The sequence below is a fragment of the Phycodurus eques genome, chromosome 1 (genome assembly GCF_024500275.1).
Source record: "Phycodurus eques isolate BA_2022a chromosome 1, UOR_Pequ_1.1, whole genome shotgun sequence".
Classification (NCBI taxonomy): Eukaryota; Metazoa; Chordata; class Actinopteri; order Syngnathiformes; family Syngnathidae; genus Phycodurus; species Phycodurus eques.
The window spans coordinates 13,649,470-13,663,194 of record NC_084525.1 but is presented as its reverse complement, the minus strand read 5'-3'; the positions used below and the strand labels follow the sequence as shown (position 1 = coordinate 13,663,194).

The window sequence follows — 13,725 nt, the reverse complement described above, 5'->3', positions numbered from 1 at the left end:
AGGCGGGGTACATTCTGAACTGGTTGCCAGCCAATCGCAGGGCACATACAAAAGAACAATAATTCGCAGGCACGGGGAGAACATGCAAACTCCACAGGCGGGGCCGGGGATTGAACCCCAGTCCTCAGACCTTTGAGGCAGATGTGTTAACCAGTTTGCACCGTGCTGAATAAATATGCATAAAAAAGGAGTACATATTAAACATTTTAGCTTAAATTATTGGACACCTTTTACTCGTGCATTTCATAAACCATCCCCCCCCCCTTTGTATTCTCTGTAAATGACCGGCCTCATATTTTGTAAATTATTATTTATTCATTTTTTAATATAGGGTGGGCCCTTGCACTTTGAACTCACCCATAGAAATTTGTCAACAAGGAAGCGTTGTCTGGCGTGGCACACTTTTACCTTTTACTTAGTTCCTCATTTCTCATCTCATTGCGATCAGGCATTGACAAAAGGGAGAGCTCGACAGCCGAGGTAAGCACGGCAGGAACAACTCTTCAGTCGTGAATTTACCGTATATTTAAGTTTGCATTGAATTTATGCACTTTTTGTTGGGGAGGAGTCATTCGGGTGAATTCCTGCCGGATAGCAGCTAATGAGTCACCAGCTCAGTCAAGTATTTCAGCACAATCTATTCATGCAATCTATCCCAGAACTCGACATGGGGTGTCTTCGTTTTTTAAATTATTGTGGCCACAATAACAACGTGCACACAAAATGCTCATTAGAGGCCACTAATTTAGGGTAATGAAATAGGTTTAATATGCGAAAGAACTACTAATTTGTTGTCACGAGTTGGGCAAAATGTGCACACGAAATGCAGTAGTTATTTGTGGGTTTATGATTCGTCTTTGTCGCAGGCCATATCGTTGTTCTACTGCGGTCAAGCCAGCCTCCACTTGTAAAGTAGGAGTCTAGCCCCTCTAATGTTGTTCATACTAGGCATTACGGTAATAGGTCGCCAACTCGCGGCGAAGCCACCTTCAAAATAAAAGCTTCCCAATAATACGGACGTCAGTGCTCTTCGGTTAAGGAATGCAGCCAGCAAAGTTAATTTGAATCTTGAGATACATTACATACATAGATTAAAACAATTACTTTATTTGATATCTTTGGAAAAATAAATGGCAATGGACTGCACTTATATAGCGCTTTATCTACATCATCCCAGTGGCCAAAGCGCTTTACAAAGACTCACATTCACACACATTCATAAACCAATGAGCAACTGCTGCCATGCGAGGCGCTGCCAGGCCCACTGGGAGCAAATTAGGGTTCAGTGTCTTGCCCAAGGACACTTTGACATGCGGACAGTCGTAGGAGGGATTCGAACCTGTTCTACCTACTGAGCCAAAGCCACCCCAACATAATCCCATTGGTATCGCAAGACAAGTCCAGATCTGTGTGACAGACCACCAAGGACTCCACGAAAAGAGGTTTGATGAAGATCTGATATTGTATTTCAAAATAAAAATCTCTGAAAACTACATATGTTGCTGTCATTACCCCTGACTGAAAAAAATCTGTTAAATATTTTTAATGAGATATCGCAACACCGGTCCAATTCTGGGGGACACTACACCTCCCCAGGTCTCCAACAAAAGAGGTCCCATCAAAATCTGATGTGGCATTTCAAAATAAAAGACTTGACATTTTTATATGCCACTGTCATGATCACGGATTTAAAAAATTCATTTAAGAAAATCTGTGAGTTATCGCAACACCAGTCCAGTTCTGGGGGACACTCCACCTCCCCAGGTCTCCAACAAAAGAGGTCCCATCAAAATCTGATGTGGCATTTCAAAATAAAAGACTATTGAAATTTTTATATGCCACTGTCATGATCACGGATTTCAAAAATTCATTTTAAAAAATCTGTGAGTTATCGCAACACCAGTCCAGTTCTGGGGGACACTACACCTCCCCAGGTCTTCAACAAAACAGGTCCCATCAAAATATGATGTGGCATTTCAAAATAAAAGTCCACTGAAATTGATATATTTCACTGTCATGAACACGGATTTCAAAAATTCATTTAAAAAAAATCTGAGTTATCACAACACCAGTTCAGTTCTGGGGGACACTACACCACCCCAGGTCTCCAACAAAAGAGGTCCCATCCAAATCTAATGTGGCATTTCAAAACAAAAGACTCTTGAAATCACAGATTTAAAAAAAAAAAAAAAAAATGTCTATATGTCTAACATGTCTATATGTTTCCCCTCCAGAAGAGGAAACCTTCGCTGGATGAAAACCCAGAGAACTCAACTAATATGCTTCCTTATGCGTACCTGCCTGGTCATGAGCCACACCCAGCTCCAGAGTGTACGCTCACATTATTTCAGTGGCAGATCAAGCAGGAAGCGTGCAGGTATGATGGCATCTCTCCCGAGTTGCTGAGCTTGCAGGACGCGGACGGCGACACGTATGTATCATGGACATGTGCCTCATTCCACTGTTTCCCAACCTTTATCAAAATATGGTTCATGCCTCACAGCACACAACCAAACATTAATGTTACAAAAAGTATACACTTTTAGACATTTACATAGTGTTTTTACAGTATCTTACTGGCCGCACTGTTGCAGTTGCTCGTATCAATTGAAGAAAGTCAGGTGACCGGTGCTGCCGCTGTATTGCTCATGCCTGTCACTGCATGACGCTTTGCCGAACTGTGTTTATAAGGAAGCGCATCTGTCAACGAGATGCGTCTCTGCCAAAAGAATCACGATTCTTTTGAAACACTATTCTTCCCTTCAAGCCATTGTGATACAGAGCCCAAAAGAAAAAGAAAGTTTACCGCCTCGTGGGACCGTTTTGGTCACACACGTATCCCCCAATATCTGCAAATAAGGTGCTGTATTTTTTTTTGTTTTCTTGTTTCGTCCTGTTCCTCTCGGTTTCCGCTTGATCCATCGGAATTAAAATCCATTTCAAAGTAACTATAGTTTAAATAATTCATTTTCTGAAGGTTAAATTTTGCATTTGTTCGACTGAACCGTCCTAAGTACAGTAAATAAAAGCACCTCCTGGCACAAAGCGATCGAGGCATGGAAAAGAAGTCACAAATACTGTGCAGATATTTTAAAACTTCCTCTTGGTCGCTGTATTAATGTATATATTTTTAAAATTAGGCTATTTCATTTTCAAACATTGTTTCCAGGGAGCATGCGTTGGACCAGGTAGTGCTGAATTGTATTATGAGCCATCAGGTTTTGAAAGATTTGTGTAGAAAATGTTTAGCACGCTCCCCTAGTGAGGAAAAGCGGTATGAAAAATGTCTTTTTAGGCACACAAGCCCCATCTCTGCCTTATGTGAGAGAGGGTTCTCCAAAGCTGTGGAAATTGTTCTAAAAAAAAGAAAAAGGAAACACCTGAATGCCAAAACACTGGAAAAACATTTTTTTTTAAATGTTATTTTAAAACTTTCTGTCTCAAACACAACTACATAAGCAACATCACACTCACAATCACAACACTTTCACTCAGATTTTGTTCACAATTTTTACTGACTGTATATTTTAAAGATACTAAAGATATTTGAAATGTGGGATTAAGACAATGCAACTTACAATAACCTGAATAATATTGTACAGGTTGCCGGCAATGATATTTAAGACCCAGCAGGTGTTTGTTTTGAGCAACACAGGGACAAAGATCCGACACAGTATCAATACAGTTTGCCCAATGTGCCGAAACGCTTCATGAGGCCTCATGTACCCATCACATCATTCATACACAACCCCAATTCCAATGAAGTTGGGACGTTGTGTTAAACATAAATAAAAACAGAATACGATTTGCTAATCATGTTGAACCTATGTTTAATTAAATACACTACAAAGACAAGATATTTAATTTTCAAACCGATCAACTTTATTGTTTTTAGCAAATAATCATTAACTTTGAATTTTATGGCTGCAACACGTTCCAAAAAAGCTGGGACATGTGGCAAAAAGACTGAGGAAAGTTGAGGAATGCTCATCAAACACCTGTTTGGAACATCCCACAGGTGAACAGGCTAATTGGGAACAGGTGGGTGCCATGATTGGGTATAAAAGGGGCTTCCCTGAATTGCTCAGTCATTCACAAGCAAAGATGGGGCAAGGTTCACCTCTTTGTGAACAAGTGCGTGAGAAAATAGTCAAACAGTTCAAGGACCATGTTCCTCAACGTACAATTGCAAGGAATTTAGGGATTTCATCAACTACGGTCCATAATATCATCAAAAGGTTCAGAGAATCTGGAGAAATCACTGCATGTGTAAAAGCCGAAAACCAACATTGAATCCCCGTGACCTTCGATCCCTCAGGCGGCACTGCATCAAAAACCGACATCAATGTGTAAAGGATAACACCACATGGGCTCAGGAACACTTCAGAAAACCAGTGTCAGTAAATACAGTTCGGCGCTACATCCATAAGTGCAACTTGAAACTCTACTGTGCAAAGCAAAAGAGATTTATCAACAACAACCATAAATGCCGCCGGCTTCTCTGGGTCCGAGCTCATCTGAGATGGACTGATGCAAAGTGGAAAAGTGTTCTGTGGTCCGATGAGTCCACATATTAAATTGTTTTTGGACATTGTGGACGTCGTGTCCTCCGGGCCAAAGAGGAAAAGAACTATCCGGACTGTTATGGATGCAAAGTTCAAAAGCCAACATCTGTGATGGTATGGGGCTGTGTTAGTGCCAATGGCATGGGTAATTTACACATCTGTGAAGGCACCATTAATGCTGAAAGGTACATACAGGTTTTGGAGAAACATATGCTGCCATCCAAGCAACGTCTTTTTCATGGACGCCCCTGCTTATTTAAGCAAGACAATGCCAAACCACATTCTGCATGTGTTACAACAGCGTGGCTTCGTAGTAAAAGAGTGGGGGTACTAGACTGGCCTGCCTGCAGTCCAGACCTGTCTCCCATTGAAAATGTGTGGCGCATTATGAAGCGTAAAATACGACAACGGAGAACCCGGACTGTTGAACAGCTGAAGCTGTACATCAAGCAAGAATGGGAAAGAATTCCACCTACAAAGCTTCAACAATTAGAGTCCTCAGTTCCCAAACGTTTATTGAGTGTTGTTAAAGGTAAAGGTGATGTAACACAGTAGTAAACATGACCCTGTCCCAGCTTTTTTGGAACGTGTTGCAGCCATAAAGTTCCAAGTTAATGGTTATTTGCTAAAAATAATAAAGTGTATCAGTTTGAACATGAAATATCTTGTCTTTGTAGTGTATTCAATTAAATATAGGTTGAACATGATTTGCAAATCACCGTATTCTGTTTTTATTTATGTTTAACACAACGTCCCAACTTCATTGGAATTGGGGTTGTACTTAAATGTGCATCTTTGGCTGTGTTGTTTACATGCCTTTACCCATGTACTGTACTTACTGGAAAATTTGCCGCAGCACATCTGATGATCGCTCAAGGCACAGTGGTTGTGAGGGTCCCTTCCCTCTCACAAGGGGCATTTTGATTCTCTTGCAGATGTCTTCACATAGCTGTGGCTCAAGGCCGAAGGGCTCTGGTGTACATGCTGTCTTCCAAGCTGGCCAACTGTGGCGCTTTGGAGGTGAAGGAGCGACACGGACAGGTACTGGAGCTCCCTTTTGTTTTACAGGGTGGCCATAAGGTCTCTTTACAATTTAATAATTGGGTAGTTGTCCCTCAGTTCAATGAACAGGTTTCAGATGGGTGCTTCACTGTATTTGCAGGTTGGGTATCACCAGACACCATATGCAATCATCTAGCACCATGAGAACTAAATAGGAATGAACACAATATCAGTTTCTAGATTAGCACACGTTACATACAGTGACACGTGCATTTGTACAAAGAAAATAACCTCATTATGTTTGCCAGTGGCACTAATCTAAGATTTAAGACATCAGCTTTGTTTCTTCTTTCTGTAGCTAACATTTAAGATCGAAACTTGAACAAAGGAGAGATGAACAGAAATACAATTACATAGGCAAAAGCAAAAAAACCTTTACCTTTAGTCTGGCATGGATATTGTCTTGAGATTCAGGACTTGTTTTTTCTTGCTTTGTGTCCTAAAGCTTTTATCCAATAGGACCTCTTAGCCTATGTGTCATTGTCTTAAGATGTTTGCTAACGAATAGGATTACTTACATGTCATTTACATTCCCCTCAGTTTTTTGCCATATTCCATTTACTATGTATTACAAAAGCAAATAAATGTATGTGACAAATCTGTGGAAATGATGACAAAATAAAGGGTAGGTATCAAAATTAGTTTTTGCCTCATTCAATACATAGGTGCACCCTTTCCGTCTTTATCTCCACACAATGCTTGTGTCGCAGGCACGAAATGACAGTCGTGACGATGGATGTCTTCCATACTTAATCCAGTATTTTCGCCGAGTCTGCATATCGGTTTTTGTAACGACTAGTAGGTCCGACACAAGTGTTAAAGGTCAAAGTGGTTCTTGCAGCTGGCACGGAATTCCTACTCATTACACCATTCACAACAACCCTGTGACTGACAGGTGATCAGCCCAGTGTTTATTCTATTCTTACCCCAAGTGAGATCAGTGAAGTAGACGTTTTAGAAGTTTACGAAATTAACTTTCACTGTATTGTGAAGCAACTGTTAACAGTGAGACAGACAAATGAATGGACATTTGTGAATGTGCATGTGGGTGTACAGTTATAAATATAAATGATAGGGGTGGGGAATGATGTGCAGTATGCAGTTGAAAAAAAGTTAGACTAGTGGGCATAATAATAATAATAATAATAATCGTAAAAATAATAAAATTTAGGCTATTTATGGTACAGTATTAAAAAAAACAATAATAAAAAAAAATATATAATAATAAAATATAACAAAAATGTCCTTATCTGAGGGGGGAAAAAAGCTATGATGTATCCGGCGCACGTCACCTGTTTCCTTGTATCCCGACCTTGTACACAGACGCCGCTTCACATCGCTGCAGCAGCCAATCAACACCTAATTGTCGGTGACCTGCTGGTGCACGGCGCAAACATCCACACCAGAGACTCATGGGGCCGCTCGCCTCTACACGTTTGCGCTGCGAAAGGATTCTACCTTTGTCTACAGGTTGGGAATTGACCATCCATTCATTCATTCATTTTCCAAACCGCTTATCCTCACTAGTGTCGCGGGCCTGATATCCCAGCTATCTTTGGGCGAGAGGCGGGGTACACTGTGAACTGGTCGGCAACCAATCACAGGGCAGATATAAACAAACAATCATTCGCACTCACATTCACAACCTACGGGCAATTTAGAGTCTTCAACTAACCTCCCATGCATGTTTTTGGGGATGTGGGAGGAAACCGGAGTACCTGGAGAAAATCCACGCAGCCCCCAGGAGAACATGCAACCTCCACACAGGCGAGCCCGGATTTGAACCCAGGTCCTCAGAACTGTGAGGCAGATGTGCTAACCAGTCGTCCACTGTACCGCTTGACCATTTCATTTCATTGGAAAAGTACCAATTCATAACAAACGTTACATCAGGGTACTTTTCATATGCATCAAATTTAGGGAAAACCGCTTTTAAAAAACAAAAAACAAAAAAAAACATATCCTACAATATTCACAGATGGTGTAGTGGTACACTCGCCTGACTTTGGTGCGGATAGCGTGGGTTCAGTTCCCACTCAGTGACGGTGTGAATGTGAGTGCGAATGGTTGTCCGTGTCTATATGTGCCCTGCGACTGACTGGCGACCAGTTCAGGGTGTAGTCCGCCTTTCGCCCGAAGTCAGCTGGGATAGGCTCCAGCGCCCCGCGACCCTAACCAGGATAAGCGGTGTTGAAAATGGATGGATGGGTGGATGGATATCCTCTACTATTCACTGAAAATATAAAATATTTTGTAATGTGAAAGTATTGCTTTGGCACCATCCTGTGGCATTTTGGTGCCAAAAACTATGTGGAAGTGCATTGAAGACCTTCATGTAGTGCTTTGTTTTCATCTTGTGGTAATCTAAAGCAATTACAGTAGCACCTTGAGATACAAGTGAACCAAGTGAGTTTTTTGATTTACGAGTTGTCGTTCGGCTGATTGTTATTATTTTTTTTTTTGCTTTGAGTCGCGAGCAAAAACCTGAGCTATGAGTGCTGTATTGTGGCAGTGAACTCGGCTCACAGTAAGTAGCAGTTTAGCAGATCGTGAACAATTGAAAAAAAAAAAGAAGAAGGCTGCAGCTACTTAATACCACTCCCAGTTGAAGTTCACTGTCAAACTAAACTTAAAACAAAAGAACCCAAAAAACTTTAAGAATGTCCCTACTAGCTTAATGCTAACACATAATGTAAAACACCATTGACGACAACAATACTCACAGGCATATATTCTTTAACCCTCTCGAAAAACGACTAATACGATTGCAGCTTATTGAATCACTTTTTTATTCGTGTCTACATGACTGTATTATACTGCTCCCTCGTCGCCAAGGTAGGTGCACCCAAAAACAAATCGTGCTGCACAGTTACATTCGTTACATCCTTTTTAGTATGTCATTACCATGTTTTTTTTAAAGAACAATATAAATGAATATAAAAATAAAAAAAAAATCTTACATTTAAAAAAAATAAAATAAATAAAAAGCACCCAATTGGTAGTACCAGAGAAAGGGGATTGAAACAAGTTGCCTACATTGATCTACATTTGTTATCCCGTGTGTCTCCACAGAGCATCTGGAAGACTTTCTCAGGATGTTTACAGGCAATTGATACCGAAATATTCAATTATGACGGTCAGTGTGTGTTTTTTTTTTTTTTTAACCCTTTGACCCGAACAGTACGAATGTAAACCTCAAATAAGACTTTCTTCCCCTTGAAGGTCTAACTCCGCTTCATCTTGCTGTATTGTCTCACAATGCTGTTGAAAATGAGTGGAGGAGAATGGCTCATACTTGTACCAGGGACCAGGACCAGTACCAGCAAAGGAAACAAATGTATGTTCTATGTGTGGAGGCCCTGCTGAACATGGGCGCCTCCTGTGGGACTGCGGTAACTCATCTGTTCTGCACAAATACACTTATTATAGTAAATATTTTATTAACGGTATATCTTTTCATTGGACAACACTAACAAAAATAACACTTTGCTGCAATATAGTCGGTGTGCACCTCAGTTTCGGGGTGTTGACAATTTTCTAAAAGTCTAGTCTTTTTTACATCTTTTTTCCCCAGAATCTCTGAGTTCTTTGCCATGAGGCCACACACCTGAGACCTCGTAACACTAATGAGTCATGTGACACCAGGGAGCTAAAATGGCCAATTGAGCCCAATTGGGACAGTTTCACTTGGAGGTATACTCACTTTTGTTGCCAGTGACTTAGGCTTTAATAGCGGACTTATTTTGAGGTGACATTAATACAAGCAAAGTGTCATTTCTTCAGTGTTGTCCCATGAAAAGCTAAAATACTGCATTTACAAAAAAAATGTGAGGAGTGTTCTCACTTTAGCGAGATACTGTATGTAAAGCACACAATCCAGTTTATGTGACAGGGGCCATTTTCCTTACTGCAGGACTTAAAAAGTGGACGGACATGTTTGCACATGGCCGCTGAAGAGGCCAATCGACAGCTGTTGACGATCTTCCTCAAGCAGTCGTCTGGGTTGAGCAGTCTGAACAACAAGGTTACATTAGTAGATCATGAGGCGTCCCTTTGTGGCAGCGCGTCACTACACAAATGTTCTCACACATTACTGAAACCCTCTCACACGCACTATTGATTTTATGCTCAACGCCTTCAAACACACAACTGAAATGCCCTCATTCACACGACTGACACACTCTCAGGCACACAACTGAAATGCTCTTGCATGTTACTGGATCACTCACACGCTATTGAAAGTGTTTTCGCTCTCACACACTACTGAAATACTCTCACCACTAACTGCTGAAAATGTTTTCGTTCACTCAGACGACTGAAATGCTCTCACACACTATAGAATTTTTTTCACCACGTGTTACAGAAACTCTCATTCCCACTATTGAAATGGTCACTCACTACTGGCATGCTCATATTACTGAAACGCTCTCACACATTACATAATTTCATTTTGCCAATGTATCCTGCTGAAACGCTCCCACACATACACTACTGAATTTGTTTTCACTAACATGATTTAAAATGCTGTCATACACTAACGAAACACTCATACACACTACTGAAACGCTCTCACACGTCATTTTCTTTCGGCGTTTCAGCAGTGCGTATGAGAGCGTATCAATAGTGTGCATGAGGGGTAATCCTGAATGATGCCCCCGGCGGCCGCTCTCGTGTGCATTTCAGACATTCAGCGGCAACACGGCCCTGCACATCGTCAGCTCCTTACAAAACTATCCCACTCAGCTGGAAGCAGTGAAGATGCTGATGATAGGAGGAGCCGACCCCACAGCAAGAAACTTGGAGAATGAGCTTCCCTGGCACCTGGCACATGGAGGACCCGCTGGTGAGAGGGTAAGGTGGGAGTGAATAAGATTTGAGTACCTTTCAGACATGGGTGTAAGCCAACATTTCAGAAGTTGACAAAACTGATCAGCATCTTTTCCTGTTTTCTGACAGGTATAGAATCAAACACTAGCCCAGTCATTCCCAAACTTAGAGAGGCAACCGAGGCAATTTGAAATCTTAAATGATCTGATCAAATATAGTTTTCATGATGGATATAAAAATGCTATGGCCGTGCTTTCAGTCGTGCTTAAGTTAGTTCTTTATTTCTTTCTTTTTTATGTCTAACTTCAGGTGCGTCGGATCCTGAGAGGAAAGCGTTGATGAGGCCTAAAAGTGCTCCAGAACAGAACAGAACACTGTCAGTTAGACAGTCTAACGTAAATATTTGCCCTCACGAGGCAGATGTTGGTCGTTTCAGTGAAACAAATCATTGTGATGTAATACTCAATGAGCAAATGTAGTAGATCTAGGGTTCATCGTGTATTCTTTTATGATAGGTTTTAGATTTCTTGTGTTCAGACATGGGCGGCACGGTGGACGACTGGTTAGCACATCTAGCTCACAGTTCTGAGAACTGGGGTTCAAATCCCAGCCCCACCTGTGTGGAGTTTGCATGTTCTTCCCGTGGCTGTGTGGGTTTTCTCTGGCTACTCCGGTTTCCTCCAACATCCCAAAAATCATGCGTGGTAGGTTGATTGAAGACTCTAAATTGCCCATAGGTGTGAATATGAGTGCGAATGGTTGTTTGTTTATATGTGCCCTGTGATTAACTGGCGACCAGCTCAGGGTGTACCCTGCCTCTCGCCCGAAGATAGCTGGGATAGGCTCCAGCACGCCCACAACCCTAGTGAGGATAAGCGGTACAAAAAAAATGGATGGATGGATGTTCAGACATGTTTTGTTTTTTTCTGGTAAAGAGAAGTTCTCTTACCTTGCTGACGTTAACACAGCCATGACCACCGGAAAAGAAAACATTTTTCTGAACACAACAAATGTAAAACCTAGCAAATATGTGATACTGAAATTTGTGTTTTGTACCTACTCATGTGAGGTTTTCTATGATGTACGCTATTGTGGACTTGTAACTACAATTAAGTTATATTGTGGCACATAATGAGACAGATGGGTTCAAGTGCAAACATTAAGCCACTTATGCACTTCTTTTGTGGATATTAAACTCTTAAGTTTCAATGGACGCGTGACTTATTTTTAATTTTTGAAATGACTTTGTAGGCATCTTAATGTAAGATGAGTAAATGTTTAAAGTTTCAGAATTGTGATTCAAACCAGACATCCATTTTCTTTCTTCCTGTTTTGACTATGCTGTACTTATACTATATTCATTATATTTTCTGGAGATACAGTCGGTTTACCTTATATACATGGACTGTGAAGAATGGATTGATTGATTTTCAACAGTCAATAAATCTGATGGAGTCTTAATGGCAATATAGGAGTTATGGTATGAGGAGTGGATTTTCCCATTAGCATTAGCATTTTCAAGTTGATCAAAACCCTGTCATGTCAAGTAATATGATCTAAATCTACATTTGCCTTTTGTTGACCAATCCTGAAAGTGTGTTGATCAATTCATGAATTTTATTATTATTATTATTATTTTTTTACTTAACCTCCACACCACCACCAACTTCAATGTCTTCGTTCATCGCAGTACCATCTAATTTTGTGAGGAAAAATAAATTTTAACGTCTTCAAATGAAAATGATGCATCTGCCATGTAATTATTTTTATATTTGTTTCAGATACATTAAACTTACAAGTCAATGGCACACATATTGTTAAGTCTGAAAAGGCCAGAACAAGAACATTGTCTGTCGCAATAAACATCTGAAGTTACAGAAAGGAATCAGACAAACAGTGTGTTGGTTCGACATATGGCACATCCCAATCTTTCATGTTTCAGAGCTACATAACGGCACACAATAAAATTATCTAACCCTATCTTCACAGTGGCTCTTTTTTTTCCCCCCATTAAGGCATGGAATGAGAAATGAGGCAATGACTTCTACTGCATCGCTACAGACAACAGCAAGACAAACAAACACTGCGTAGATTTCCACTATTAAATTATTTTAGAATATTTCAAAATAAAACTGGATCTATGCATTTCATTCATCATGACTGAATAAGATGTAACAGCCTTTCTCATTAAATGTACCCTCATAAATATTTACTAAAATTTCATATTTATATTAATTATATATATATAATTCATGAATTCAGTTGCATGAGCTGTGCTAAAATATACATTCAGTTCTATATTGTGTATGTTTTTTACATGAAGGAGAGTTGTCACTGGCATTACAGGACTATTACTGTTGTTGACACGGCCATTGTTGTGCCCATTGTTCTCTCGTCCATCCACCGGGCGCTTGACCCTTGCTTGGGGTTCACTTGTTTTTCTTCAATGTATGAGGAGTGTGGTTCTTGACCTGCCTTGAGATAACATCTATTGTGAAATGGCATTATAGAAATAATATAGATTTTACACGTGTGACTCATCCAAGTCCAGATCAACAGCGGAGAGGGGAAGGGGAAGTCGGCGAGGTGAGTGCCGGGCAGAGGGTGCGGACAGCAATGGGGTGAGGAGGGGGTTTTCTGTGCCCTCATCCTCGCAGAGTTGTACCAGGATGTTGCTTTGCGGCAGGAGTGCGGTGGTGTCCGCGTCCCCGGGGCTCTCTCGGATCCGGGAGGCCATTGGCGGATGGACAAGTGGGGTTGGCGGGAAGGGAAGCGGGGGTGGCAGAGGCGTTGTGCCCAGCACCGGGAGGGGCGGCAGAAGAGGCGAGGAAGTGCGGGACAAAGGGGAGCTGGTTCTTGAGAGGGTAAGTGGTGAGCAGGGATGGGGAGGTGGTGTTGGGGTGGAGGTGCGGGAGATGGAAGGGGGCGGGGTCAGGCTGCTGCGGAGGCCCCACTGCTCTCGTTTCTCCTTGATACTCAGGTTAGACGCAACCTACAGAAAGGAAAAACCCATCACATACAGTACTTATAAAGCCATGGTTCTCTTGGGGCATCTTGTTGCCAAGGAACATCATGAAGTGAGTTGAAGAGCTTCACTGCAACAAAAGTAGTGCTCTGCCACCATCTTGTAGCATCTTAAGGCAATTTTAATGCTTTTGGGGGGTTTCAATTACACACAGATTTTTGGTATTAGTGGAAGGGCTTGGTTCATGTCCCCCACAAATAGAGGGGGTTCATTGTCAGACATACATCTGAGATCCCTGAATTCGAG

The 13,725-nt window shown here is 41.3% G+C and overlaps 2 protein-coding genes across 14 annotated transcripts in view; one reads left to right on the top strand and one right to left on the bottom strand.

The window, feature by feature from the left end:
- Positions 1-402: 402 nt before the first annotated feature.
- nfkbiz (nuclear factor of kappa light polypeptide gene enhancer in B-cells inhibitor, zeta) lies at positions 403-12,427 on the top strand. Its single transcript, XM_061678476.1, has 9 exons — positions 403-480; positions 2,235-2,431; positions 5,501-5,606; positions 6,951-7,097; positions 8,700-8,763; positions 8,850-9,019; positions 9,541-9,651; positions 10,311-10,470; positions 10,764-12,427. The coding sequence occupies exons 2-9, from the start codon at positions 2,280-2,282 to the stop codon at positions 10,931-10,933; spliced, it is 1,080 nt and encodes a 359-aa protein (XP_061534460.1). The 5' UTR covers positions 403-480; positions 2,235-2,279; the 3' UTR covers positions 10,934-12,427.
- The window catches only part of LOC133403429 (protein unc-80 homolog), a 70,640-nt gene continuing 69,024 nt past the window's right edge, over positions 12,110-13,725 (bottom strand). For all 13 annotated transcript variants that reach the window (XM_061678371.1, XM_061678372.1, XM_061678376.1 and 10 more), the window contains one exon: positions 12,110-13,446. In XM_061678371.1, coding sequence (XP_061534355.1) covers positions 12,979-13,446 — 468 coding nt within the window. In that variant the 3' untranslated portion in view covers positions 12,110-12,978. The remainder of the gene's footprint in view (positions 13,447-13,725) is intronic.